Source organism: Lepisosteus oculatus, chromosome 18 (assembly GCF_040954835.1).
Source record: "Lepisosteus oculatus isolate fLepOcu1 chromosome 18, fLepOcu1.hap2, whole genome shotgun sequence".
In the NCBI taxonomy this organism is placed as follows: Eukaryota; Metazoa; Chordata; class Actinopteri; order Semionotiformes; family Lepisosteidae; genus Lepisosteus; species Lepisosteus oculatus.
In genome coordinates this window covers 13214802-13241995 of record NC_090713.1, presented here as the reverse complement: position 1 = coordinate 13241995, position 27194 = coordinate 13214802, and the positions used below count along the sequence as shown (strand labels likewise).

At 38.0% G+C, this 27194-nt stretch overlaps 1 protein-coding gene and 1 long non-coding RNA gene across 2 annotated transcripts in view; both read right to left on the bottom strand.

The window, feature by feature from the left end:
- Positions 1-3099: 3099 nt before the first annotated feature.
- On the bottom strand, positions 3100-7840 carry LOC138223939 (uncharacterized). Its single transcript, XR_011182358.1, has 2 exons — positions 7672-7840; positions 3100-5293 (listed from the first exon to the last, which is right to left on the bottom strand). It is a non-coding gene; the product is annotated as an uncharacterized lncRNA (long non-coding RNA).
- Positions 7841-10958: 3118 nt separating this feature from the next.
- LOC107076077 (NACHT, LRR and PYD domains-containing protein 12-like) overlaps positions 10959-27194 on the bottom strand; it is a 703435-nt gene continuing 687199 nt past the window's right edge. The window contains exons 14-15 of the mRNA XM_069180182.1: positions 19861-20034; positions 10959-11136 (exon numbers count right to left, since the gene is read on the bottom strand). Coding sequence (XP_069036283.1) covers positions 10959-11136; positions 19861-20034 — 352 coding nt within the window. The remainder of the gene's footprint in view (positions 11137-19860; positions 20035-27194) is intronic.

Genomic DNA, 27194 nt, shown 5'->3' with positions numbered 1-27194 from the left:
GTGTGTATAGATGAAAAAGCTATTGAAGAGCACCCCCCACCCATCTCGGTGGAAGTTGCCATGTTCAAAAAATCCTAAAAAGAGAATTAAAGTTTGACACAACAAAGCAAGACTGTGAAAGGTGAGGAGGCCTGCCTAGTGAGCACAACACTTGATTACAGTAAAAATATCATAATAAAATAAAGAAATGTTCCACAACTCAAAGCAAGGTTGTATAAGGTTAGGGGAGCTGTCTGGTGTGTAAAACACCTGGTTGCAGCACTGTGGCTGTTGTGCTTGAAGAGCTATTGACTCGTGAATAGCACCCCCCTATCCCCATGTACCACCTGTCTAATGGTGCCATATTGAAAAAATCATTAAAAAATAAAGAAAGGGGCCACAGCCACAGCAAGGTTGTATAAGGTTAGGGGGGCTGTCTGGTGTGTAAAACACTTGGTTTCAGCACTGTGGCTGATGTGCTTAAAAAGCTATTGAGCCATGAAGAAGACACACCCTATCCCAGTGTATATTACCTGCAGTGTTATCTTCAAAAAATCATAAAAAAATAAAGAAAGGCTCCACAACCCAAAACAAAACTGGGAAAAGTCAGAGGACCTGCTTAGTGTGCAAAACACTTACTTGCAGCATTGTGGGTGCTGTGGTTTAAATGCTATTGGTTTGTGAACAGAATACCCCTATCCCAGTGCATTGTACCACATTAAATAAAAGCACGAGAGAAAGAGATTCAGAACACAAACCTGTGTCAGTGTTCTGTGTAAAAAGTCGGTTTGAACATCATGGGAGCTGTTTTAATAAGCTGCTGAGTAAAGAATATTTGAATCTTCCTGCTGTCAGTAGTATTGTGAATATAGTTGATCCTTATCTGAATGAAAACAGGACGTAAAGAAAGGGTTTCAGAAATCAAACAAAGCTTTATTCCCGTGCTTACAGTCGGAGTAATTGGAGACTGCGCTGTTCTGCTTCCTATGGTCATATACAGGCTTTTCGCACGAACCTGTATTGAACATTATTTCTCGCGTTGTGAATGTGTGTACACAGCGGTCCCCAAGGTTCCAGTTAGTGCGTAATTACGCATTGATGAAAAAACGGAGGTTTAAAAAAGGATAATTAGCCCACTGATGCTGTGCAAATTTCCACAAGTCGTGGTATTTAAAATGCATTTGGTTTGAAGGCGTTCTGTGCTTCCATTGCGAAGATATGGACAAAAGAATATTCATGCTGGTAAAAAAAATGTCATAAAAATGAAAAAGTAAAGGCTCAGAGAGCATTCACAATGTATTTTATACACAAAGCAAGTGTTTTTGTAACTCTAAGAGGTTTCGTGAAAACGCTACAGGCGTGCCAGAATCATTTTCGAACTTCAAGCTAACTTTACCCCGGTCACGATAGAAGCAGGAAGCAGAAGCAGGAACCATTGTCAGAAGGAAAGAAGGTGACTATTCATTGTTAATAAAAAATGACTTCGATTCGAACATGTTGTGATATTTAGAAATATAAATTGTCAATTAATTGTCCATAATATTGCTATTTTATTTTTTCAAAGAAATGTTTGTTAAAAGAAAAGTCATGGCACCAGCTGACCTATTGCTTACAGGTCCAGCACTTAAACCACCCCACAACTCACATGAGGTGGGGTGAAACAGCCCTACACAAACAGTATCAATAGACATTGTACAGCATATACTATTGTGTTGCAGTATATGAATATAATTATATCGTTATTAATTTCTTTAGATACGCGATTCCATATTATATTCCCTATTAATCAAATTCTAAAAGTATGCTTGTTTACTCCGGTATCGAGCGTATTCGCAGAAAAGCTTAAAACTACCACTTTTTATACAAGTTATTTCACCTATTTCTTTAAAGTACCGAGACCAGCCATATACAGTTTACATACTGTACTGTAATACTGTATGTTTATGTTCCAAAATTAATATCGTTTATGGCCTTCACACGCTTTATGGTCCTATTCAGTTTATGCTCAGCTGCTAAGATTTTCCCTTCAGTGGTAAAATTCCATATGAATATTCAATACTAAAACGGGCACAGTAAAGACATTTAAATCTTTCTATGACCGACCAACGCACGAGTGCCCGTCGGTCAACCAATCACGTACCGTGGTATGATGCGTTAGGACGCGTGATGATGTAGCCAAATGCCCTCGGTACGTGTTTGTGCCGCGCACTTTGAATGGCTGCATCTGTATACTGTATTTGACTGATAGCAATAGCTTAAATTAAAGAAATTAACAACAGTATTGCACTTTCTTCATCAGAGGTCTGTGTTTTATTCTTGCTTATGGTACAAGTTTTTCTTTTAACAAACAAACTCCTTTTTAAAAAATAAAATCCTAAATATTATGTACACTATACTTGACTTTTTATTGTTTTATAGTATTCAATGTTAAATTATATCAATAGAAACATGAATGAGCAAAGGTGAATACTGTCAACAGTGGGAGAAAAAAACAGTTCAACTGGTTTAATTCGGTTCAATTCAAAATATTAATTCTTCCAGTGGGGCACTTTAAAACAAGCCTTAACAACAAGCATTAAAATGAAACTACAATTATAATAAATATAATCAAAAATAACAAAGTGGTATTAAAAAGACAACTGAAACTGAACTATAATAGTGTATCTGATCATTATTAACAATATTAATTTATTATTAATAATAAAGAATAATTTCAAACATCTTTTTTCAGGGTCGTTTTCTCACGTTTTCAGAACTTTTGCTTTCTTATTAAAATGCCTATTTATGATGGGTGATTTTTCTTCTTCGTGATCAGCTTAGAATCTTTGTGTATGCTGTAAGTTCTTTTAAATTTTTAAACGTTTTAAACACCTTAATTTTGTAAACATAACATGCATTTCATACGGGAACAATCACGGTCTCCTGTCTTCCTGTGGTGTGAAGCAGATCAGCAGGTCGCTGAGAAAATAGCACCCCGCCCACGGAACTCCGTTAGAGAAGAGGCAGAACTGTGAGAGAGAGGAGGTGTGGAGCTCAGCAATACAGAATGAGCCATCTGCAGCCTGGATCGCTTACAGCACCGAGCGTATCTGTGTAAAATTAATCAAGCAACGTACATCATTTCTTTTAACTTCAAGATTTTTAATTAGCATTAAAAATAGCTTTCTCACCAGTTAGTTTTATTTTTGAAACATCGTTAAACAAAGCAGGTGTTTATTGTGCTTCCTCGTGACATTACACATGGCAAAATTATACATTTTAATCGATTTTTATATTTTTAATAAATTTTAGAAAAGTTTCATTTATACAAATACCACAAGCGATTCTTGATTGTATTTTTTGAATGTTATGTCACACTTAGTTCAATATTTCATATACATCTAAATAAGAAAGGCAGGTGTTAGCATAAACTGTTAGTAATCAATAATTGATATTAACAATTTCATTGTAATAAATTGTTGCCCTTCTTCCACATCTTGAAAAAATATTAATTTACAAGACTTTGTTCAAATATACATTAAATCTGACTATCAGAAAATAAGTAAAATACAAAATTTAAAAATAATGAAAAATGAGGGTAAATATAATAGGGTAAAATAGAATATTAAAATATTTTTCTAACTAAACAATCATTAGTAACAATGTTGAACAATGTTACTGTTTTTAAAAATATAATTGTATGACCTTAAGAATAGGGTTGGCACACTGGTTAGCATGCTTTTTGTATCTTTTTTTCAGAAATACAACAGGAGCACCAGATGTCTCAGAGGTTTACAAAATTAAATTATGCAAATCATGGGTTTCCTCAGGTGATCTGATTTCCTCTTGCAGTCCAAACATACTGGCAGGTTAATAGGCTTCTGGATAAATAAAGTGTCTTCCCTGTGTTGGACTGGTGTTATGTCCAGGGTATATTCTGCCTTGTGCCTGTTGCTTGCTGGGATAGGCTCCAGCTCCCCTGTACTGGATAAAGAGATTAGAAAATGGATGGAACTAAAGATACTGTGTAACTATACACAGTGTAAGAAACCCACTATGAGTTAGCAGCAGTTACTCAATGAGGATACATTTTAAAGTGATGGCGTAGGCAAACAGCTTTTCCACCTCTCTGGCACATCAGTATCCACAGGCTAATCTGTTATTTAAACAAATTGCTTCTAAATATGAACATCTTAAGATGCTGGCTCCTTGGAACAACATCATCTACTGTATGTTTGCCTATTGATTCTATTCATCTGCATCTTACACACAGTTCAATGCTAGCAACTACACAAATTCTAAAATATGTTTTTGTTTAACACTTTTTGATTAAATTATGATTAAAATACGCATTTTCTTTTGTAACACAGCTATCTGTGATTGTTTTATATATTTAAGCTTTTGCAAGTGTTTGTGCAGTCCATTTCTGCGCTATGTCTGGTTCAGGTGCAACATGGACATACAGAACAACCAGCAGTACCTTTCTACAGGAAAAACACTAGTACCAGCTGAACCCAGAGTGAACCCAGTTTACGCAGTCAGTATACACAGTCAGTCCAAATCCACATCCCTGCAGTGATGCCTTCATATAGACAAACTGTTCATACACACTTATCCACTCTACATATAGAAAGAGACTTATTACTGAAATTGTATGAGGGAGCCAGAGCCTATACCAGCAATCCTTGGGCACAAGACAGGGTACAATCAGGACAGGACTCCAGTCCATCACAGGACACACACTCACACCAGAGTCAATTTTCCCAGAATCCCATTAATCTACGAACATGACTGTGGGAGAAAACTGGAGTACCTGGTGGAAACCCATGTAAACATGAAGAGAATATAAAAACCTCACGCAGATACAGTAGCATCCCAGAACTGAATCCAGGGTCCCAGTGCTGTTGGGCAGCAATACTAACCAGTGTGTTACCATGCCATCTTCCTAGGAATTAACTGCACAAAATAAAAACTTGCATGTATGCAATATCCAATTTTATTAAGACAAAATGTGCATAGCAAACCAACAGAACTAATTATATATTTAAGATACAATCTTTTTTAATTCTAGAAATAAGAAACAAATTTATACTCATCCAGTTACACACTGGACCAGATCCAGAGCAAGAGGGAGACCTGTCTCTACCTTTCACATATACTAGAGCACAATGGAAACAGTCCTTCACACAGTCTACTCAGAGGGGTTTGATCAGCAGGTCTGCAGACTGTGGTGTTTGATGAACATCTGGAGGAGCTTGTTCTGTCTCTTAAAGATAAGAAATTCTGCCACCTTGCTCCGTTAAGGAATCTTCTTCAATGTTTAAATCCTCATGTTCTGTAAGATCAAAAACACAATGAATGGATCTAAAAAGTGAACTCTTGCAGATTTTCATTATTTTATTATTATTATTATTCATTTAAGGATTTGTGCATGACAGTGTTTATGGCTAATAATATTAATGCTTAAATAATATTATATTATTTCAGAGTATATGTATTCAGAAGCCACTGTTACAACTCTTCCAACAGACACTAAAGCCAGGGACTGGAGAAATGGAAATGTAGTGCCAATCCACGTGATGGATAACAAAACTGAAACAAGCAATTATAGACCAATAAAGTCTGATTTTTATTACGTGGAAGGACAAATTATAAAAACTAAACTAGAGGATCACATACATGGAAAAGTCAACAGGTCTTACATAACCAAGCTTGGTAGTTCTTAACAAGCAACAATAAAAATTAACAAACAATGCATAGAGTATGATACCGTGTATTTACATTTTCAGAAGATTTTTAATAAAGTTCATTATAAAATATTAATTCTCAAATTACAGGCAAAGAGAATGTGTGTTTGTATTGAGAATTATTTAATAAATAGAGAAAGGAAATAAGATAAGAGTCAAACTGCAGTGATGTAATTATTGGAGTACCACAGAGATCTGTACTAGGACCACTGCTCTTCTTAATTTATACCAATGATCTCTTCATGATACCAAATTAGTTGGATTAGCAAACACTGTGGAATCATCAAACAAAATAAAAAAAAAACATTAGATAGAAATTAATTGACAAACACCTGACAGATTGTGTTTGTTGTTATGTTTGGCAGATACTGTTGAGAAGAGAATGATTGAGCCAGATGGACAACAGACAAGAGAAAGAAAGGGACAAAGTAAAAGATGAGCAAGAGAGTGAGGAGCAGGATAAAACATGTCAGACAAGGAAATGAGAGGGGATGCTTTTCTTAGAAGATCAAGTATCTTATATTTCTCATCACAGTTTTATTACTGGGCAAGGTGAGACACACTGAGATGAGGAGGACTTTAGAAAGATGTGTCTGAGTGTGTAGCCCTGTGTGGACCTAAATCCCACTTGCTCCCAATCCAAATCATGATCCCACCTGCAATTTTGATCCATACCTCACTCGGATCAAAAGGGGAACTGCAGTCCCACAATTTTAGACTGGGTTTTAAATATCCGTAACAAAACTGATAGTATCTCAACATTTCTAATTTCAAATTAAGTACACAATCATGAACTCTGTGGAAGTACTGCATGGTTGCCATGTTGTCGAAGGCAGATGAGAATCAGCTGGTCTCACCAAGGGCGAGAGCAAGATTTTGGGCAAATTGTGCCATAAACCCTGCCCTTCCTGCTCACTAGTCGCTGCAAGTGAACAAGAAATGAAATGAAAATAAATATGAGTGTGTTTTAGTTGGTTGGCAGGTTTCTTTTTTGCAATACTTAAAAGAATCTAAAACATGTTGTCTTGTATGTGTCGGTTAAATGAAAATATTTAGAATTGACATAGTAGCAAAATTCACTTGGTCTAAGGCATGCCTCATTCTGAATCACAGACAATGATGACAATATGGCACTACCCATACATTGACACTTCATCTGTTTTGTGATATAAATTGGAGATTGTTATGGTACATGTTATCTTGTACTTGGTAGTTTCCTTATGATTTGAAATGCACTCATCATTGCAGATTAATTATAATCCCAAAATGTAAAATAAGCATCGCAGGTCCCCTGTATTTAATATACAGATCCAGCCATTCAAAATGCATGGAGTACACTGCGTCAAAACGCGGTGGGCGTGGCGCATCATACTGCATGCAAATTAAAATATGATAATAGCATCCGGAAGAACCTTGAGATAAACAAATTGATAAATATTGCAAATCTAACTCACTTCCATAGCTACTTCCTTTCAGATGTATACATAATATTATAAAAAAGGGAGTAATATAAGAGATAAGGGTAAGATTCAAATGGAAAGGGAGGCTGGCACTCCCATAGCAACTGAAGAATCTAAAAACATTCAAATCTGCATAAATCCACTAATTCACCTTCCTGGAGAGAATCACTAGAAACTGGTTAAAGCTGGACAGATCTAGTGTTCAAATCTAGAATAACTTTCAAGAAGAAAATTACCTACAGAATTAAAAATCTACAACATATACAGTATATATTTTAAAAATTGGGAAAGGTTGTGTTTTGAGCCTCTCAGTAATCATATGTTTACAAAGAGCCCAAAGACAAGAACTTGTATAAAATTAGACAAAAAATACTTCTATATGTCACCCTTCTTTTTTGTTTTGTATTTTCTAGGTGTTACATTTTGATGCATGTGAAAAATGGAATGCTGTGAGTCTTAACATATCTAAATAAAACAATAAAAATAAATCACCAGTGTTCACTTACTTCAGTGTTGTTAATTTACAGTTGGGATCCCTCTGAGCTGCAGACAGCAGTTTCACTCCTGAATCCCCCAGGTTATTGAGACTCAGATCCAGCTCTCTCAGACTGGAGTGTTGAGACTGAAGAACAGAGGCCAGATCTTCACAACATCTCTCTGTTAGTTCACACCTCTCCATCCTGCAGACACAAAGACAGGAGCACAGCTGAACATCTGCACAGCTCATCCACATCTTTCTTTCCAAGTCTTCACTACAGAACCCAGCTCAGCAGTAATATACAACATCATGTCATTATCCAACTCAGAGTCTCCATGGATGGGGATGATGAAGATAACTGCTGCATCAAATTTTGGGCTCCAGAAAGAAGAAGAAAGATTAGAAAAAACTGTCAGGAAGGGAGACAGTGGGAAACAGGGAGACACATGAAGCTACAATGGTTGGAACAGGGAAATAGAATGAGAGAGACTTTGACTTTTAACCATAATAGAAATTGCTTCACATTTTATGGCGTTTTGTTAAAGTTATAGCTTTGGTTTTTATTCTTCACATGGTTGAATTCATACAAAATGTAAATTAACAACACTAGAGAAAGAGAACTGGAGATTTTGATTGTTATTTGTAGATGTGTTGAGGAAAACAACATTCTCTTTTGAAGAAAATAAACAATTTAAACAAAAACAAGCAAGGTTATAACTATAACAACACATAATCAAAATGTGAAGCAATAAACAATCTCAATCATAATTTGGCAGAGGAATCAACCGTGTGACTGCATCCACTTTGTACGAGTCATGAAACTGAACTTCAGTACAAAACAGCAGGTCAAGAGAGAGCAAGTCTGTATGAACCAGAATTCTGCCTCAGACTTTGTCTGCCACAGGGGAAATCTTTAGACTTGGGATCCATCTGTACATTTCACTTGAATACCATTAATATGAATACAGTTGGACTCCATTGTCAATAGAGTACTGTACATTAGTTCTGTTAAAATTACTATTATAATGTGTGAGAGAGAGTCAATTATGTTTGAGAAAACAAATAAACTGTATTATACCAAAAAACACAGGGAGGCAGAGGTGCACATTTGTATTCCAATTGGGAGGGGAAAGACAAAGAAAAGACCTCCCCCCCCTCGACAAACTAACTGACTAAAAAAACAACTAGACAGGCTAGAACCAGAAAGGTGGTCGTGCCTAACAATGAGGCCATACCAAAACAAAGTCTCTCAGTATTACCGCTTTTGAATGCTTGTCCCTCATTTGCTTAATACAGTATCTTAATTGGCAGCACCCAGAGAAAAAGGAGAAAACAATTAGGGAAAAAATAATAACTCTCCAACTGAGGACCATAACAACCACTGATATAGATTCCAGGTTAGTTAGAAAACGAACCACATTTCTCCATGATACTGTGACGTCACAGTGGTAGTGACCCCCACAAACAGGTGTGTCCACCACTCCAGACACACTCCTCACAGCCTGCTGGAGAACGTTTCCACATTTTTTGCAAGCCCACTCCTTCAAGAGTGGTGATGTACTCAGCCCCTCATCATGGCACCAAACATGGGGCACACATCCTCAGAGACCTCTGGGTCCCTGTCTCACAGACTCTCAGGCCCTGAGTCTCCAGCTCACTGACTCCACTGGCCTTTCTATCTGGACAAACACCTGGAAGACTATGTGTGTTTGTTGTTATGTTTGGCAGATACTGTTGTGAAGAGAATGATTGAGCCAGATGGACAACAGACAAGAGAAAGAAAGGGACAAAGTAAAAGATGAGCAAGAGAGTGAGGAGCAGGATTAAACATGTCAGACAAGGAAATGAGAGGGGAAGCTTTTCTTACAAGATCAAGTATCTTATATTTCTCATCACAGTTTTATTACTGGGCAAGGTGAGACACACTGAGATGAGGAGGACTTTAGAAAGATGTGTCTGAGTGTGTAGCCCTGTGTGGAACTAAATCCCACTTGCTCCCAATCAAAATCATGATCCCACCTGCATTATTGATCCACACCATCTAAAAGGGGAACTGCAGTCCCAAATTCTTAGGCTGGGTTTTAAATATCCGATACAAAATAAACTGATAGTATCTCAACATTTCTAATTTCAAATTAAGTACACAATCATGAACTCTGTGGAAGTACTGCATGGTTGCCATGTTGTCGAAGGCAGATGAGAATCAGCTGGTCTCACCAAGGGCGAGAGCAAGATTTTGGGCAAATTGTGCCATAAACCCTGCCCTTCCTGCTCACTAGTCGCTGCAAGTGAACAAGAAATGAAATGAAAATAAATATGAGTGTGTTTTAGTTGGGTGGCAGGTTTCTTTTTTGCAATACTTAAAAGAATCTAAAACATGTTGTCTTGTATGTGTCGGTTAAATGAAAATATTTAGAATTAACATAGTAGCAAAATTTACTTGGTCTAAAGCATGCCTTATTCTGAATCACAGACAATGATGGCAATATGGCACTACACATACATTGACACTTCATCTGTTTTGTGATATAAATTGGAGATTGTTATGATACAGTATCTTGTACTTGGTAGTTTCCTTATGATTTGAAATGCACTCATCATTGCAGATTCATTATAATCCCAAAATGTAAAAAAAGCATCACAGTTCCACTTAAATATACAGATCCAGCCATTAAAAAGCACAGAGTATGCTGCGTCAAAACGCGGTGAGCGTGGCGCATCATACTGCATGCAAATTAAAATATGATAATAGCATCCGGAAGAACCTTGAGATAAACAAATTGATAAATATTGCAAATCTAACTCACTTCCATAGCTACTTCCTTTCAGATGTATACAAAATATTATAAAAAAGGGAGGAATATAAGAGATAAGGGTAAGATTCAAATGGAAAGGGAGGCTGGCACTCCCATAGCAACTGAAAAATCTAAAAACATTCAAATCTGCATAAATCCACTAATTCATCTTCCTGGAGAGAATCACTAGAAACTGGTTAAAGCTGGACAGACGTAGTGTTCAAATCTAGAATAACTTTCAAGAAGAAAATTACCTACAGAATTAAAAATCTACAACATATACAGTATATATTTTAAAAAATGGGAAAGGTTGTGTTTTGAGCCTCTCAGTAATCATATGTTTACAAAGAGCCCAAAGACAAGAACGTGTATAAAATTAGACAAAAAATACTATTTTATGTCACCCTTCTTTTTTGTTTAGTATTTTCTAGGTGTTACCCTTTGATGCATGTGAAAAATGGAATGCTGTGAGTCTTAACATATCTAAATAAAACAATAAAAATAAATCACTAGTGTTCACTTACCACAGTGTTGTTAATTTACAGTTGGGATCCCTCAGAGCTGCAGACAGCAGTTTCACTCCTGAATCCCCTAGGTTATTCTTAGTCAGATCCAGCTCTCTCAGACTGGAGTGTTGAGACTGAAGAACAGAGGCCAGATCTTCACAACATCTCTCTGTTAGTTCACATCTCCTCATCCTGCAGACAAAAAGACAGGAGCACAGCTGAACATCTGCACAGCTCATCCACATCCTTCTTTCCAAGTCTTCACTACAACATTCAGTTCAGCAGTAATATAAAACATTATGGCATTATCCATCTCAGAGTGTCTGTGGATGGGGATGATGAAGATAACAGCTGCATCAAATTTTGGGATCCAGAAAGAAGAAGAAAGATTAGAAAAAACTGTCAGGAAGGGAGACAGTGGGAAACAGGGAGACACATGGAGCTATAATGGTTGGAATAGGGAAATAGAATGAGAGAGACTTTGACTTTTAACCATAACAGAAATTGCTTCACATTTTATGGCGTTTTGTTAAAGTTATAGCTTTGGTTGTTATTCTTCACATGGTTGAATTCATACAAAATGTAAATTAACAACACTAGAGAAAGAGAACTGGAGATTTTGATTGTTATTTGTAGATGTGTTGAGGAAAACAACATTCTCTTTTGAAGAAAATAAACAATTTAAACAAAAACAAGCAAGGTTATAACTATAACAACACATAATCAAAATGTGAAGCAATAAACAATCTCAATCATAATTTGGCAGAGGAATCGACCGTGTGACTGCATCCACTTTGTATGAGTCAGAAAAGAGAGAGCAAGTCTGTATGAACCAGAATTCTGCCTCAGACTTTGTCTGCCACAGGGGAAATCTTTAGACTTGGGATCCATCTGTACATTTCACTTGAATACCATTAATATTGATACAGTTGGACTCCATTGTCAATAGAGTACTGCACATTAGTTCTGTTAAAATTACTATTATAATGTATGAGAGAGAAGCAATTATGTTTGAGAAAACAAATAAACTGAGAAAACAAATAAAAAAAAAAACACAGGGAGGCAGAGGTGCACATTTGTATTCCAATTGGGAGGGGAAAGACAAAGAAAAGACCCCCCCCCCGACAAACTAACTGACTAAAAAAACAACTAGACAGGCTAGAACCGGAAAGGTGGTTGTGCCTAACAATGAGGCCATACCAAAACAAAGTCTCTCAGTATTCCCCCTTTTGAATGCTTGTGCCTCATTTGCTTAATACAGTATCTTAATTGGCAGCACCCAGAGAAAAAGGAGAAAACAATTAGGGAAAAAATAATAACTCTCCAACTAAGGACCATAACAACCATTGATATAGATTCCAGGTTAGTTAGAAAACGAACCACATTTCTCCATGATACTGTGACGTCACAGTGGTAGTGACACCCATGAACAGGCATGTCCACCACTCCAGACACACCCCTAACAGCCTGCTGGGGAACGTTTCCACATTTTTTGCAAGCCCACTCCTTCAAGAGTGGTGATGTACTCGGCCCCTCATCATGGCACCAGAGCATGGGGCACACATCCTCAGAGACCTCTGGGTCCCTGTCTCACAGACTCTCAGGCCCTGAGTCTCCAGCTCACTGACTCCACTGGCCTTTCTATCTGATGTCCTCCGAGATCATAATGTAGGTCCCTCACCGAGCCAAGCCCTTCTGTCGCAGATTCCTGGACTCACTGAGCCTCACCTCTCACACGCCCTCCGGCTGGTCCCTTTCAGGGAGATGGCACCCTCTGCTCCGAGTCACCACAAGCAGCCTCCTGCTCTTTCCCTGATCTGGAGCCTCCTGCTCCCACATGACACTCACTGGTCCCCTCACGGCCAGTCAGCACTCCGACTTCCAGGTCCACCTCCAGCCTCTGACATCCTCACTTGAAGCCACCGGACTAAGTCTCACACACACAGTCTCCAGAGACTCACTCCCACACTAAGACCTTTCACATTAACAACCCCCAGTCTCTCTTCATCACATCCCACTTGTGCTGAGACTCAACACACTTTCCGTTATAAAAAACAAATACACAACCTCCCTGGCTCCTCACTCTGATGCCACTCTGTGTATACGCTGCACAGGTCTGGCTTGTCAGTGTCACTGCCAGTAGCTCACTGATAATAATAATGGACATTTTCATAATTTTATTTTAATTTTATTTTTTTATTTTGAAAGGCTAAGAAAACCTTGTCAGTTCAGTAACATCACCAATTGTACTGATGGAAATACAAATCAAGGCTACTACGTTTACAGAAAAAGTGAGAGAGGTGTGTGACAGCTGTGATATATGAAATGAGGGTGTGTGCTATGCCTACTTATTGCTCATACATTTCAGGCACCTCAAACCTCTCAAAAAGGCCACATATTGGAAGAAATTGTGGACTACAAAGAAAAAAAAAAGTGCATTGCAAACTCTGATCATTAAGAAATGTATAACTGAGCTGCCAGAAGATAACATCTCTTTTACTATTTGCTTATAAAACTACGACTGTGTGTCTATAACTACCCAAAAGTATCTGTGTAATTTTAGATTTTGAAAAGGTTTTGTGATCCTTGGACCTGGCTTTATAAAACCTTCATGCAGAATGTGCTGTCTTTGTTCCCCCAGTTTCAGTAGAAGACACTGGAGTAGCACTGGAAAAAAATCTGGGTATTTTCATGAGCTACAACTTTAGAAAATCGACTTTTAAAGAATGACAATCAAACCCCATTGTTTTGTACCCAATTACAGTGTGGTGCCTAGTGGAAAGACATATTAAAATCAGACTATATGGGGCTCACACTGTCCAGTTTTTCATCAAAACTTGTATTTTATCTGATGGATGCCCGTTTCTTTTTCTTCAATTGTTGAATAAGGGAAATAACATTTGCATCTGCCATTGTTAGGGATAATATACAATTTTTTTCATTCTTTATTACTTCCCTCTGCTGTGTGTTTTTATGGGGTTACCTGGGACATGGAGCTCTGGGTCACCCCTTATGTAAGATAACAGATGCAGGGGACACAGCTTAGTGAATAGTGTCCTAATGTTACTCTTTGTTACTTGGATCCTGATATAAATCCTTAAGGATCTATAACAGCTGGAAATTGATGCGTCTCTCATGGATACACTTCTCATTGGACACTATTTGGAATGATCTAAATTTTGCTTTGAGAAATCCCAATCACCAGTTGATCCTTTTTAACTTAATTCCTAGGACACATCTATTGTCTCAGAGTCAGTTTAAATGCATATTACTGATTCCCCAAAGTGCACACTGTGTTCCCAGGGAGTCACAGGCACATTCTCTCCTATAGTATGGGAAAGCACTGATATTTTAGAGTTTTAAAGTTTTGGGGAAAGGTGTGTGCAACACTGTCCACACTGTTGAAGCAGAGTGCTCCTCACTCCCCTCTGGTCTTATTGCTGAATAACCACTTCTACTGTATACTGACTGAGCAGCACTACAGAAAAGGGTCTAGCTGGCATTACTGCTGTGAAGACAGTGATTGAGACAGATGGAGAACAGACAAGAGAAAGAAAGAGACAAAGTTAAATAGGAACAAGAGAGTGAGGAGCAGGTTTAAACCTGGGAGACACGGAAATGAGAGGGGAAGCTTTTCTTACAAGATCAGGCATCTTACATTTCTCATCACAGTTTTATTACGGGGAAGGTGAGACACAGTGGGATGAAGAAGACTGTAGAAAGACGTGTCTGAATATAGAGCACTGAGTGTAACTTTTCTTTCTATTTAATTCCCACTTGCTCCTAATCAAAATCATGACCCCACCTGCAATATTGATCCACACCTCACTCAGAGGTCCCAAGCTCTCAGACAGGGTTTTAACTCATGGTATCAAAGTAGTATTGCAAAATTCTGCAAATTTCAGTTCAAAATCATGAACTAAGTGAAAGTACTGCATGGTTGCCATGTTGGAGAAGGAAGACGAGAATCTGCTGATCTCACCCCTGGCGAGAGCAAGAGTTTGCGAGGATTGTGATATAAAACTGGCCCTTCCTGCTCACTAGTCGATGTAAGCGACCAAGAAGCCAAAACTTGAAAATAAATATGAGTGTGTTTTAGTTGGTTGGCAGATTGTTCTTTTTTTCAATACTGTATGGCCTGTTTGCTGTGAAGATTAAAGATCTCTCCAAGCCCACTGTTTCTCATTTCACCTCTGACGGCCACGATCACTCCTATCTCTCTGTCTGTGTTCTCAAAGACGGTTTTCCGAACTCATACATCAGAAAGACTACCGAAACCAAAATGATTCTGCAGCTAGGATCACACCTTCTCCCCTCTCTTTATGACAGACTACTGTTCTTTTAAATTTTCTCCATTCATTGGAAGTTTCATCTCACACCTCTCTACACCCATTCTGACTTCACACCTCTTGATTGGCCTCTCTTTCTGTCCCCTGCTCCCGCCTCTCACTCCTCCTCCCTCCCAGCCTTTGTTCTCCTGCTACATTACCTTTGCCTACTGCCATGTCTCTCTCACACCTGAAGAAGGCTCCACGGCCGAAACATTGTGTTCTCTTTCTTCTGTTTTTCAGCATGGAATAAACCTGTTACTGTGACTATATATTATGTCCTTGGAAAGATTGGACATGCTGACATAACACTGATGAAAGAGTACATACAGTATACACGTACACTACACTACGGACAGTATATGTACGTGGTGTAAGTGTAAATGAAGAAGGACACATCTTAATGTGCAAAGTTATTGGCAGGTGATGTTACAGGAATACCGATAATTATTTGAAGAGGATTCAATCTAATAGACTCTTAGACTTATGGAGAACAGTAAACCCTAATGTTGAAGACTTGTCATGTTATTCTACATCATGTGGAAAGCTTTCTAGCAGGATGTGACACAACTGAGGCTCCAGCATCTGCTGCACACTAAAACATAAATTAATTTTAATCAGAATTAATCAGGTTATTTTTTACAACTTACAAGTCACCTCCAATATTTTCTAAAACAAACCATAAGACTGGAACAGACAAAAAGTTTTCTTTCACTGTAGTACAGCATTTTTACTACAGATGCCGTTACCATAAACCTATAATAACAATGATCTCAAACACCAAAATGCAACCTAAAAATCAAAAGCTGATGAAAACATATAAAATTAGACAATAATTAATAAGAATTGCTTACACTTATATCACTTTTCTGGACACTCCACTCAAAGCTCTTTACAGATAATGGGGATCCCCTTCACCACCACCAATATACAACCTCCATCTGGATGATGCACCAGTACGCTCACAACACACCAGCTCTCAGTGAGGAGGAGAACAGGGTGATGAAGCCAATTCATAGATGGGGAGTATTAGGAGGCTATGATGGGTAAAGGCCAATGGGAAATTAACCCTAAGTAACAGTAACAACCCTACTCTTTTCTAGAAACACCCTGGTATTTTAATGACCACAGACAGACCTCCGTTTTAAGTCTCATTCAAAGGATAGAGCCTGTTTACAGTATATCCTTTCCCCATCACTATCAGTCTCCCCATCACTATACTGGGGCATTAAAATACATACAGATTGTGGGGTGAGCGCACCCTACTGGCTCCACTAACAGCAACCTTAGTTTTTTTCAGGAGGTCTCCCATCCAGGTACTGGATAGGCTCACACCCGCTAAGCTTCAGTGAGCTGCCAGTTGTGATTTGCAGGGTTATATGGCTGCTGGCATATTCACTGGCACAATCACAGCCATAGATGTTATGTGCACTGAGAAACAGGTTACATGCCTGCTAAACCACTGGGTCAATGGAAACCAAAAGAGTACCCTTTTGGTTTGGCTGACCACTACGACCAAGTCTGAAAAAAGTCTGAAAAAAGGGGATCTAATTGGTTCAAATTGCTGTCATTCATTATTGACCATTTAGAGCCCTAGGAGACATCACTGCCTCTGTAACATGACTCAGGAAAGAAAAACAAAACCTCAGCAACCTGTTTGTTTACTTAGCAACCAGGGGTCATCTATTGTCAACTACTCACCCCTGCTGATAAGCTGGCAGTGAAAAGCAATTAAAACTCCTCAAGCACTGCCCAGAGGACTAGTTCAAGTTCAAGTTCACGTTTATTTGAACAGTATACAGTAGAATGAAATGATATTCCTCCTGGTCCACGATCCAAATATAGGCAGGAGAGACAGGACACTGACATAGACAATGTAGATAGGATTGTAGTCAGGATACACATAGCACAAAGTGCAGATAGTGCAAATTACAAGGCAATACATAATTCAATATACACAACACACTGGGGGAGGGGTGTTATATAGTAATATAGCAGTAACTATTATAGCTTTTCATATTTTTGAATAATAATTCTGGATATGTGAACATTATCATTCCAGGTCATGTATTCACAAAGATTATGTAATTTTATTTATATTTTCAAATTCATCTTGATGTTTTATCCAAGCTAGTACACATATGGTAACGTCTACAAGCATTTTTAGCTGTCTGACAAGGCTACAACGTGAAAAATTGATCTTTTGAAAACCAAGAAAAAAATATTTTTGTTTTTTTTCATCCTGCATATTTCTACCTGTTGAGAGGACACAGTAAGACATATAGTATAAGAAATCTAAGACTTCTACTGTATACTGTATAGTTCGGATGTATAATTATATTTTGTAATTGCAGAGTTATTATAAACTGTTTGAGAGGACATCATTCCAGGTGGAAATTGACTATTTGGCTAAACTAAATTGTATCTTCAAACACAAAAACCGAAATGAAAAATACGTGGATCCAGAAAAAGCATTTGACAGGGTATTACAACCTTTTGTATTTAAAACTTGTAGGTTTTCACAATGTTTATTTTTATATATACAACCAAAAGCACAAGAACAGGCTAATAGTATTCTGTCAGAGAGCTTAAATTCATACAGGGGAACAAGACGAGGAGATGCTTGTCACCACTGATTTATTCTATCAGAGCATAAGACAACACAAGGATACAGAGGGAGGTGATATAGCAGGAGGAACACACAATCAGGCTCTATAAAAATGAGATGTTATTATATACAGCCGAAATTCAACAACTTTTCCTGTTCTCACAGATGTAATCCCAGACTACAGCAACTAGAGATTAATTCTGAAGCAATGTTAGTGGGGAATCTATATCCCTGGAGGTCAAAAACAAATTTATTTTCCAATAGGATTGGGATAAGATAAAATGTTTAGCACTTTCAATACCCAGAAACCTAGAGAACACATTAAAATATAAATAAGAGGTGCTAGAAAATCAGCTGAAGCAAGACTTCAATAGATGGAAACTGTTACCTGTCTCATTCTTGAGAAGGATGAAGACAGCAAGAATGAAGGTACTTCCAGGATTTCTGTCTTGTTCCAGACCTTCCTTATGCGTCTCAATGACCATTACTAAAACATCTATTTTATGTGGTTTAAAGTCAGGGTCCCATGCTATTGTGACCATTGCAGTTCCGTACGGGCTCGTGCCCTCTGCCGCTCCACCCCACCAGTTCGTCCTGCAACACTTGGGGCGCGAAGCCGGGTCTCTGGCGTAACGCAACAGGGAACCAGCCACATGAGCTGAAGGAGACCTCCCTCAGCCCAGGTGGCTGCGGTCCCTGCTACGCGCAGGGAGGGCGATGACGTCACCATGTCCGAACTAGCTCCGCTACACTATTTCTATAAACCCATCAAAATTACTATTTCTTTCTTTCTTTTCTTCATAATACAAATTCTAGGGATTACTGTATTTAAATTGTAGAATTTATTTTCATAATGCTTTGCTTTGTTCTGCTGGTAGCAAGCAGGGCAGGCAGGCGAAAGTGAAACTAGAGACGCAATCGAAAAGGCAGGGGTTGAGCTGAGAGGAACTGATTAAAGCACCAGGGAGAGTCTGAAGGAGAGTCTTTAACATGCAGGGTTCAAAGCACAGGGATCAGTCCAAGATGTGGTCAAACAGGCAAAGTCAAAGTACAGAGACAGAGGAGAAAACACTGGGGAAATTCAAAGCTGAGAAGAAGTAAATGAGACTCTAAGATAAGAGATTAAAAAATTGATACATTTTGCATACCTAACTTATTTCCATAGCTACATCCTTTCAGATGTGTATAAAATATCAGAATATACAGGAGGAATACAAGAGTAAGACACAAGTGAAAAGAGGAGGTTGGTACTTCCACAGCAATTGAAGAATCTAATACCATTCAAATCTGCATAAATCCAGCAATTCCCATTCATGGAGAGAATATGAGCAAAAAGTTCATATTAAATATTGAAAGAAACACCAATTACAAACAAAATATTATAAATTTGGAATCACAAATTGTTGGACGAATTGCAAGGAAAACCTGGGATATTATAAACACCTTTTGGTATGAAAATAAATTGGTGAAATATTATTGAAGAAATATAAAAAAATCCTCATTAGGAGTCCTTTTATTTCTTGGTCAAACACCAGATGAACTGCCTTCAGAGAAAGGAAGATACTTGTTTAGAACTGTCAGAACTGCAGCCATAAAATAAATCACTAGAAACTGGTTAAAGCTGGACAGACCTTGTGTTCAAATGAAGAAGGACTCTGTGAATGAAATCTCATGAAGAATATTACTCACAGAATTATAAATCAACAACAACATACTGTATACACATGTAAAAAAGATGGGCGAAATGGGAAAGTTTGCATGTCGAGTCTCTCAGTAATGAGATATTAACAAAGAAGCCACAAACAAGAACTTGTATAAAATTGCACAGCAGTTTTTTGTCTTTCTAGATGCCCCCCTTCTTTTTTGTTCCTTACTTCCTATGTATTTCTTTTCTAATGCATGGGAAAAACGGAATGTTGTGTGTCTCAGGATACCTAAATAAAACAATAAAAAACTAAGAAATCACCAGTGTTTACTTACTTCAGGGTTGTTAATTTACAGTTGGGATCCCTCAGAGCTGCAGACAGCAGTTTCACTCCTGAATCCCGCAGGTTATTGAGATCCAGATCCAGCTCTGTCAGACTGGAGTGTTGAGACTGAAGAACAGAGGCCAGATCTTCACAGCATCTCTCTGTTAGTTCACAGCTCCACATCCTGCAGACAAAAAGACAGGAGCACAGCTGAACATCTGCACAGCTCATCCACATCTTTCTGTTTAAGTCTTCACTACAACACCCAGCTCAGCAGTAATATATAACATCATGTCATTATCATCTCAGAGTGTCCATGGAGGAGGATGATGAAGATAACTGCTGCTTCAAATTTTGGGGTCCAGAAGGAAGAAGAAACTGTCAGGAAGGGAGACAGTGGGAAACAGGGAGACACACAGAGTTACAATGAAAAGGAAAACAGAAAGAAAGACTTTGACTTTTAACCATAATAAAAATTGCTTCACAAATATTAGTATATTTTATTATTATGTTATCTTCTTATAGTTATTTTAATTAGTTATAGGGTTGTTGTTGTTTTCTTCAAATTAATCTCAATGTAAATTACCAACACTGGAGTAAGTGAACTGGAGATCTTATTATTGTTGATTGTAGATATGTTGAGAAAAACAAAATTCCCATTTGAAGAAAAAACAAACAAACAGGGTTTTAAGCATAACAACACATAAAATAAAAATAATAAACAATAATAATGTGAAGTAATAAACAGCATACGGTACACAAACACAACCCCTATATACTATACAAATCCCACTAAAAAGAAAAAAAAACAATAATGAAACTAAACAAACCCCATTCCTCCCAAAAATATACAACACTGCACACTTTTTACATGTGACTACACATACTCCCACATGTAACATAGTCAAAACACACCGACACCTTCAAACAAGAATCTCTACAATTTAACTGGAGGCACCATGGGCGACTGATTTTTATATTAAGAAAAAAAACAACGACGTGTCCCTGCCTAACTTTGGAATTGGATGACTTTTAAAAGCTATTAAAAAGAAACACTTTTTATGCACATTAAAATGGATGATTTTTCTTCCTCGTGAACAGCTGGAAACTTACAATGTAAGTTACTTTTTAATTAAACGTTTAAAACACTTGAATTTCATAAACACAAAGAAAAACATATTCTACTATTTTCCTATGGTATGAAGCAGATCAGTAGGTCTTTTTTTCCCCAATCAGAGGCTGGGAAAATAACTCCCCGCCCACTGCTCTGTGTCAGAGAAGCGGCGGCACTGAGAGAGGGAGGAGGCATGGAGCTCTATAATACAGAATGAGCCGTCTGCCTAGAACGCTTAAGGCACAGATCGCGTCTGCCTGTATAACTTAGTTTTTTAAATTAAGCAACGTAAATCATTTCCTTTGACTTCTAAGTCCTTTAATTATCAGTAAGGAGAACTACTTTCTCACCAATTATATTTATTTTTTAAACCATTGTTAAACAAAGCGGGATCTTATTGTACTTCCTAATGACATGACATGTGGAAAGATTATACATTTTAATCACCTTTAGGTTTTTATCAATTTTAGCAAAGTGTCATCAAAACAAATACCACAAACCTATTTCGATTGTATTTCTGAATGTAACGTCGAACTTTCTGGGGTACAGTATGTGTGGAGTTTGCATGTTCTCTCTGGGTTCATGTGGGTTTTCTCCAAGTACTCTACAGGTACCTACATACTGGTAGGGTTAACTGGCTTATGCAAATACTGGCCCTGGTGTGAGTGTGTGTGTATCTGTTTGTCTACCCTGTGATGTACAGTATTCTGTGTATTCTGGGTGTATTCAGCCTTGGGCCGTTGCTTGCTGGGATAAGCTTCAGCTATCCTGTACTGCATAAAGAGATTAGAATTATATATATAGATTATAAAAATTATTTTATAGTGCTGGCTTAACAAAACAGCTTTTCCACTATGGCACATCAGTATCCATAACTAGTCTATAAACAAATTGCCTCTAAATATAAATATCTTCAGATGCTGGCTCTGGATCAGCATCAGCTATGTTTGCCCATTCCTTCAATTTATGTGCATCCTACACACAGTTGAACGCTAGCAATTTCACAAAATCTAAAATACAATCTTCACTTCAGCATCTATGTAAACATACTTTCTGTTAACTTTATCATCTTCCTCTGCAGCCTGTAACATCTCCTGTCCATTTGTCAAAAGTATGCCTAAGCCTCTAAGGAAGTGTCCTTGTTATCAGTGTATTCCTCAACTTTCCCCAAATTATCTTTTTCCTACCTACATCTCTAGTCTTATAATGCTCCATGAGAACTTACTTCTAACCTGTGCCTTTTCATCTACCACATGGTAACAAACAATCTTTGTCTAATTTTATAGTACCTGCAATTTTTTTGCAGCCTGCAGATAACACTTTCAGTTATTCTAGATGAAACCTTTTCTACTTCTTTGAGAAACTGAAAATCCCATTGTAATTTTCATCCCTGTCCCAACTCCTCTTCATTCTTCATTTCAACTATACTGTTACTACAGGAAGTTTCAGGTCCACATTCCAGCTTCTCGGTTGTTCATTTATTTCTTCCTCACTGTTCAAAGCTCCTCTTACTTTCTTTACTGCTAGTAGATCTTTTGTCCATACATCCTCCCTTGCTTCTTTTTCAAACTTTCCATCCTTCTCCTTCAGTGTCTGGCATCTCTTATTCTAGCCATACCTTGAATATCCATATACCTTGCATTCATTTCTAATATACACCTGTATTCTGTTATTTTACATATGTTGTTTTTTTTACAAGAGCTCTTCAGACACGCTGTTACTAGCCTGAACATAACTCCAAATGGTTTGCTCCCTGCAATAACTCAGCCTAACTTAAATCCTCAAAAACTGCTTGTATTAATGTGTTTAAATCACAAACATCATATGTAAATACCGGCCATGTATAGCATTAAAAAAGTTGCATTATGGAACATCACACTGATTTAGTTTCTTTTAAAGGCAACTAGAGAAACCAAAAGGGCTTCTTTTTCTAGAATTGATCTCTGCACATCTTGTTCAGGGTAATTAAACCCACTCCAATTTGTTCAGAATTTGACAGCTAGACCAGGTCGCAAGCAAGCAATCACATTACACCTGTCTTCAAGTCCTTGCACTGGCTTCCTATCAGGTTTCGAGTCAACTTCAAAATCCTCATCCTCATTCAATACCTATCTGGCTTATTACCTGTCTACTCCCCACCTTGCAACCTTTGTCCCCCTGACTCTGGTCTTCTAGCTGTCCTCAAGAACATCTACATTCTGTGTGTGACAGGGCCTTCTCTAGCTACGCCCCAGGGCTCTGGATTTTTATCCCCAGTGATATTAGAGTCACTTAAACTGAGTGCATTGAAATCTAACCTCAAAACCTTTCTTTTTAGAAAGGCTGTTTTTTAGTGTCTGTATCTGCTTCATTTTCTAACTTTGGTAGCACTTCTAACTGCTTGTCTTTCTTATTTGTATTTACTTTGTAACTTGTGGTCCTCATAACTGTTTTTACACCTGCTATATTGTTTTGAGATACTTGGATATGTGCTATATTAAATAAAGTTTCTTGTTCTTGTTATAGAGAAACATGATCAGATTTTCCCTGGTTCAGAAAAAAATAGGGTCTAAATTATACTGGTTTGTCACTCACACCCTGTTTGCTAAATGACTTTGCATACTGATCTGATCAATCTTACTATACATATTTTCTGAGCTTTCCCCATCCTGTTAGATTTATAATTATAATCTTCTTCTCAAAATGAGTCATTTCTAAATACCTGTTTTCACTGTTACCATCTACCACCAACACAGTGACAAAATATATACTGATCTTAACTTGACAGCTGCCGAGTCCTAAATTCATCCTGCTACCAACATTGAATAAAAAATCTTTAGATTTCTATATTTATTTCTTTATTTAGTGGTTCCATTAGTAACAGGCTAAATTACTTTCTTTGAAAAATGTCTTTTATGTGTTGCAAAAATAAACTGACTTGCTTTAACACAATATATTTACAAAACATTTCCCCTCACAATCTACCTGAATGCTCAACTATTTGAGAAGCCTTCCATGAAACTGTTTGCTACTAATTCATATACTGTAAAATTACTTTTTTTCATGTGTTAATTTTCTGACTCTTTCTGACCCATCAAACCTTAATTTTCACCCTGCCAGAAATGCACCTGATTATTCAAGCCCCTCACTCTCTGCCAAATCTGCTTCAGGTTCACATGTTCTTTGTAATACATGGCTTTCTGTGATTTTTTGTATATCTAAGGTTTTGCATGTGTCCCTGCATCTTCTGCACTATGTCTGGTCATGACTTTTTTCTGTTTACTTATTTCAAAGTAAAACCATGTAACGGCAAGGCTTATTAAATATAGGAGTTAAGTTTGCTGCTCCCTTGCCAGTCTCTCTCTCCCTCATCTTAGTGGTGTTGGACACAGAGAGGCCATTCCATTTGGTTCAGATTTAAAGTGTTTTTCTATCTTATAGAGTTTCCTGATATGGAACAACTCCCAAGTCTGAAATTCTCCATCCATCCTATAATAAATGGTCATTCTGGCACCTTACTGTCTGGGAGATTCCTTGAGAGAGTCTCATCCCAGATTGTTTAAAACCCTAATGTCAGAGAGCATGGTTACTCATCCTCCACCTCGATCAGCCAATCAGGAACTGGTAGGGCAGGGTAACCCCACGTGGGTCTCGAATGCCCACAAAACTTTCAACCAATGAACAACCATAGTTCCTCCAGGAAGGGGCCCCTCCAGGACATTCTCAGACTCAGCTCGGACAATCACATGACGGCCAGTGTGTCCGAGTGCCAGGACTTTACTTTGTTCTAAGAGTCGAGATCGGAGGTCGCCTGCGCGTAACCAAAGGATCCTGAGGTTAGCCCAGCAGAAAGCCTCGAGAACCGCCAGTACCCCACCGTGAATGCTCACCTGATCAACAAGTGAACTACGGCCGGAACTGTTGACAACTGAATCTTAGTATTTAGGACTAGCGCTACATCGGGAACGAACTGGTCTTCTTCCCACCTAAAGAGTGTGACTTGCTTGGACCCACAGTCACTTTTCATGTGCACAAACTCTTGTTAGTTAAACCGGGACTAACTAGCCGGTCTTCAGAGAGCCCACTGCCAGTGCACCGCAGCAGGAATCTCTCCCTCCTTCTCCCACACCTCACACCAGGACTGCCTGGCACCAGGCCAGAGGATGCCGATTGGATGCAGCAATAGCCTGTCGGTGTTCCTTTGCGTCTGCGGGAGATCTGAATCCACATAAATTGGATGAGTGTTCAACATTCTGCATTATGGCTTGAGAATTCAATTGTTACCTCAACCCCAGTTGATATCAGTTTAATTCCTATGATTGACGTACTTGCTTTTAAGTATCTAGTGTAGAAGTTGTAATCAAAGCTCATTAAAGAAACAGTATAAATGACTGGTATACTGAATGTATGTCTCTTGATTTGTTACTCTTCATGATTGGTTTTATACCTTATGTATTCTGCTAACCCTCACTCTTAAGATCTGTTATGTTTATATGCACATTTTATATATTAATAATGTATTCTTGTGTATTAGTAAATGTGTGTGTGTTGCTGAGTTATTCTGCAAAGAATCATTCTGTGACTTACTGCTACAATTAATAATTGTCCCAGTAAATGCACAAAACCCCTACAACCAGCCCAATTTCTAAAACTTTTTTCCCATGTGCATTTTTGTATTTATTTACATCTCTAACACTTAGATGTCCTAAGTTTTCATTTGCCATAATTCTTTAGACTGAATTTTAGTTTGAGCCTTAAAAAGCTTAAGGTATCTCTATCTTTTTTTCTTGTCCTACAGAGCTCTTTAATTGTGAAGTTTCCAGCATGTTTCCATTAATCTATGTACATTTTAAACTGTTATTACTAATTACCAAATTACTGTATTATGGCTTAATTCACCCTTTCCTGAACTTTTATGGCAAGCAGTGCTGGTGCTGTCTCTGGTGCAAGCTTTTGCAGCTGAAATTTCATTGTTTAAAAGAATAAGAAATTAGATTGCTCATAAATCCAATGACTTATTTCCATGGTTCTAAAACTGTGGTACGCGTACCACTGCTGGTATGTGACGCACCCCCAGGTGGTACGCCAGATGACCCTGGAAATTTGTTGTGTGCACTGAAAAATTGGGTCTGGTTTTAATATTTTCTATTTTAATAAAAAGAGTGTCAAATACCCAGCCTACGTACTACAATACAGTTCGTGCTTGTACTTGAGTGGACACAAGTGCTACTATGTGATTCTATACCATTGTATCGGAACGCTTGTTATGAACGTAAGTGACCACTTGTATTTAAAAAAGTTATCTTCAGCAAATAGGGAGGTAGGAGAATGTGCGTGATTTTGGACCAATGCCAATCTTGTGAGCACAGGAAAGCGTAATAACAGTAAAATATTTAAGGACTGTTCTAGGTTAATTTGAGAAAAATACACAAGCGTTTCTGTGTTTCGCTCCCATGCGCATGAAATAAAACTTCTAAACTAAACCAAACTAAACTTTTAACTTCTGAGACCGACTCCTGAAACAGAAAAGGGGGAAAATGCAAGCTTGCGGATTGCTAAAGCAGGTAAGCCCCACACTATTGGTGAAGAACTTTGTTTACTGTTGGCAAAAGAGCTGACAAATATTATGTGTGGAGATAAAGCTGCTAAACAGCTCGACCTGGTGCCCCTTTGCTGTCACTCGTAGAATTATTGATATGGCAGATGATGTCAAAAGTACACTGATAGAGCTCATTAAGATGAGCAAATGCTTTTCAATGCAATTAGATTAGCCTGTAGATGCCATTGATTTGGCCAATTTGCTCGTTTACGTTAGATATGATTTTTAAGGCATGTCCCATGAGTACTTTCTGTTCCGTAAGCTGCTACCAACAAAAACTACAGGAGAGCACATATTTTAGCTTCTGAATTAATTTATCGAAGAGAATGGCATCGACTGGAAAAATGCATCGGAGTTTGTACAGACGGTACTAGAGTGATGACAGGCAGACACAGCAGTGTAGTTGCACGAATTAGGGAGAGAGAGTGCTCCAGATATGAAGTGGACGCACTGCAGCATCCACTGCGAGGCCTTGGCTGTCAAGAAAATGCCAGAGGATTTAAAAACTGTTAGACTCTGCTGTCAAAGTTGTGAATTCTATCAAGGCTCAACCAAGGAATTCACATCTGCTTTGCTCCATTAAACAGGCTCATCCCTCTCACTGAAATGGTAAGTCCTCAGTGCTATTTTTATTATATGTGTGTGTGAGTGT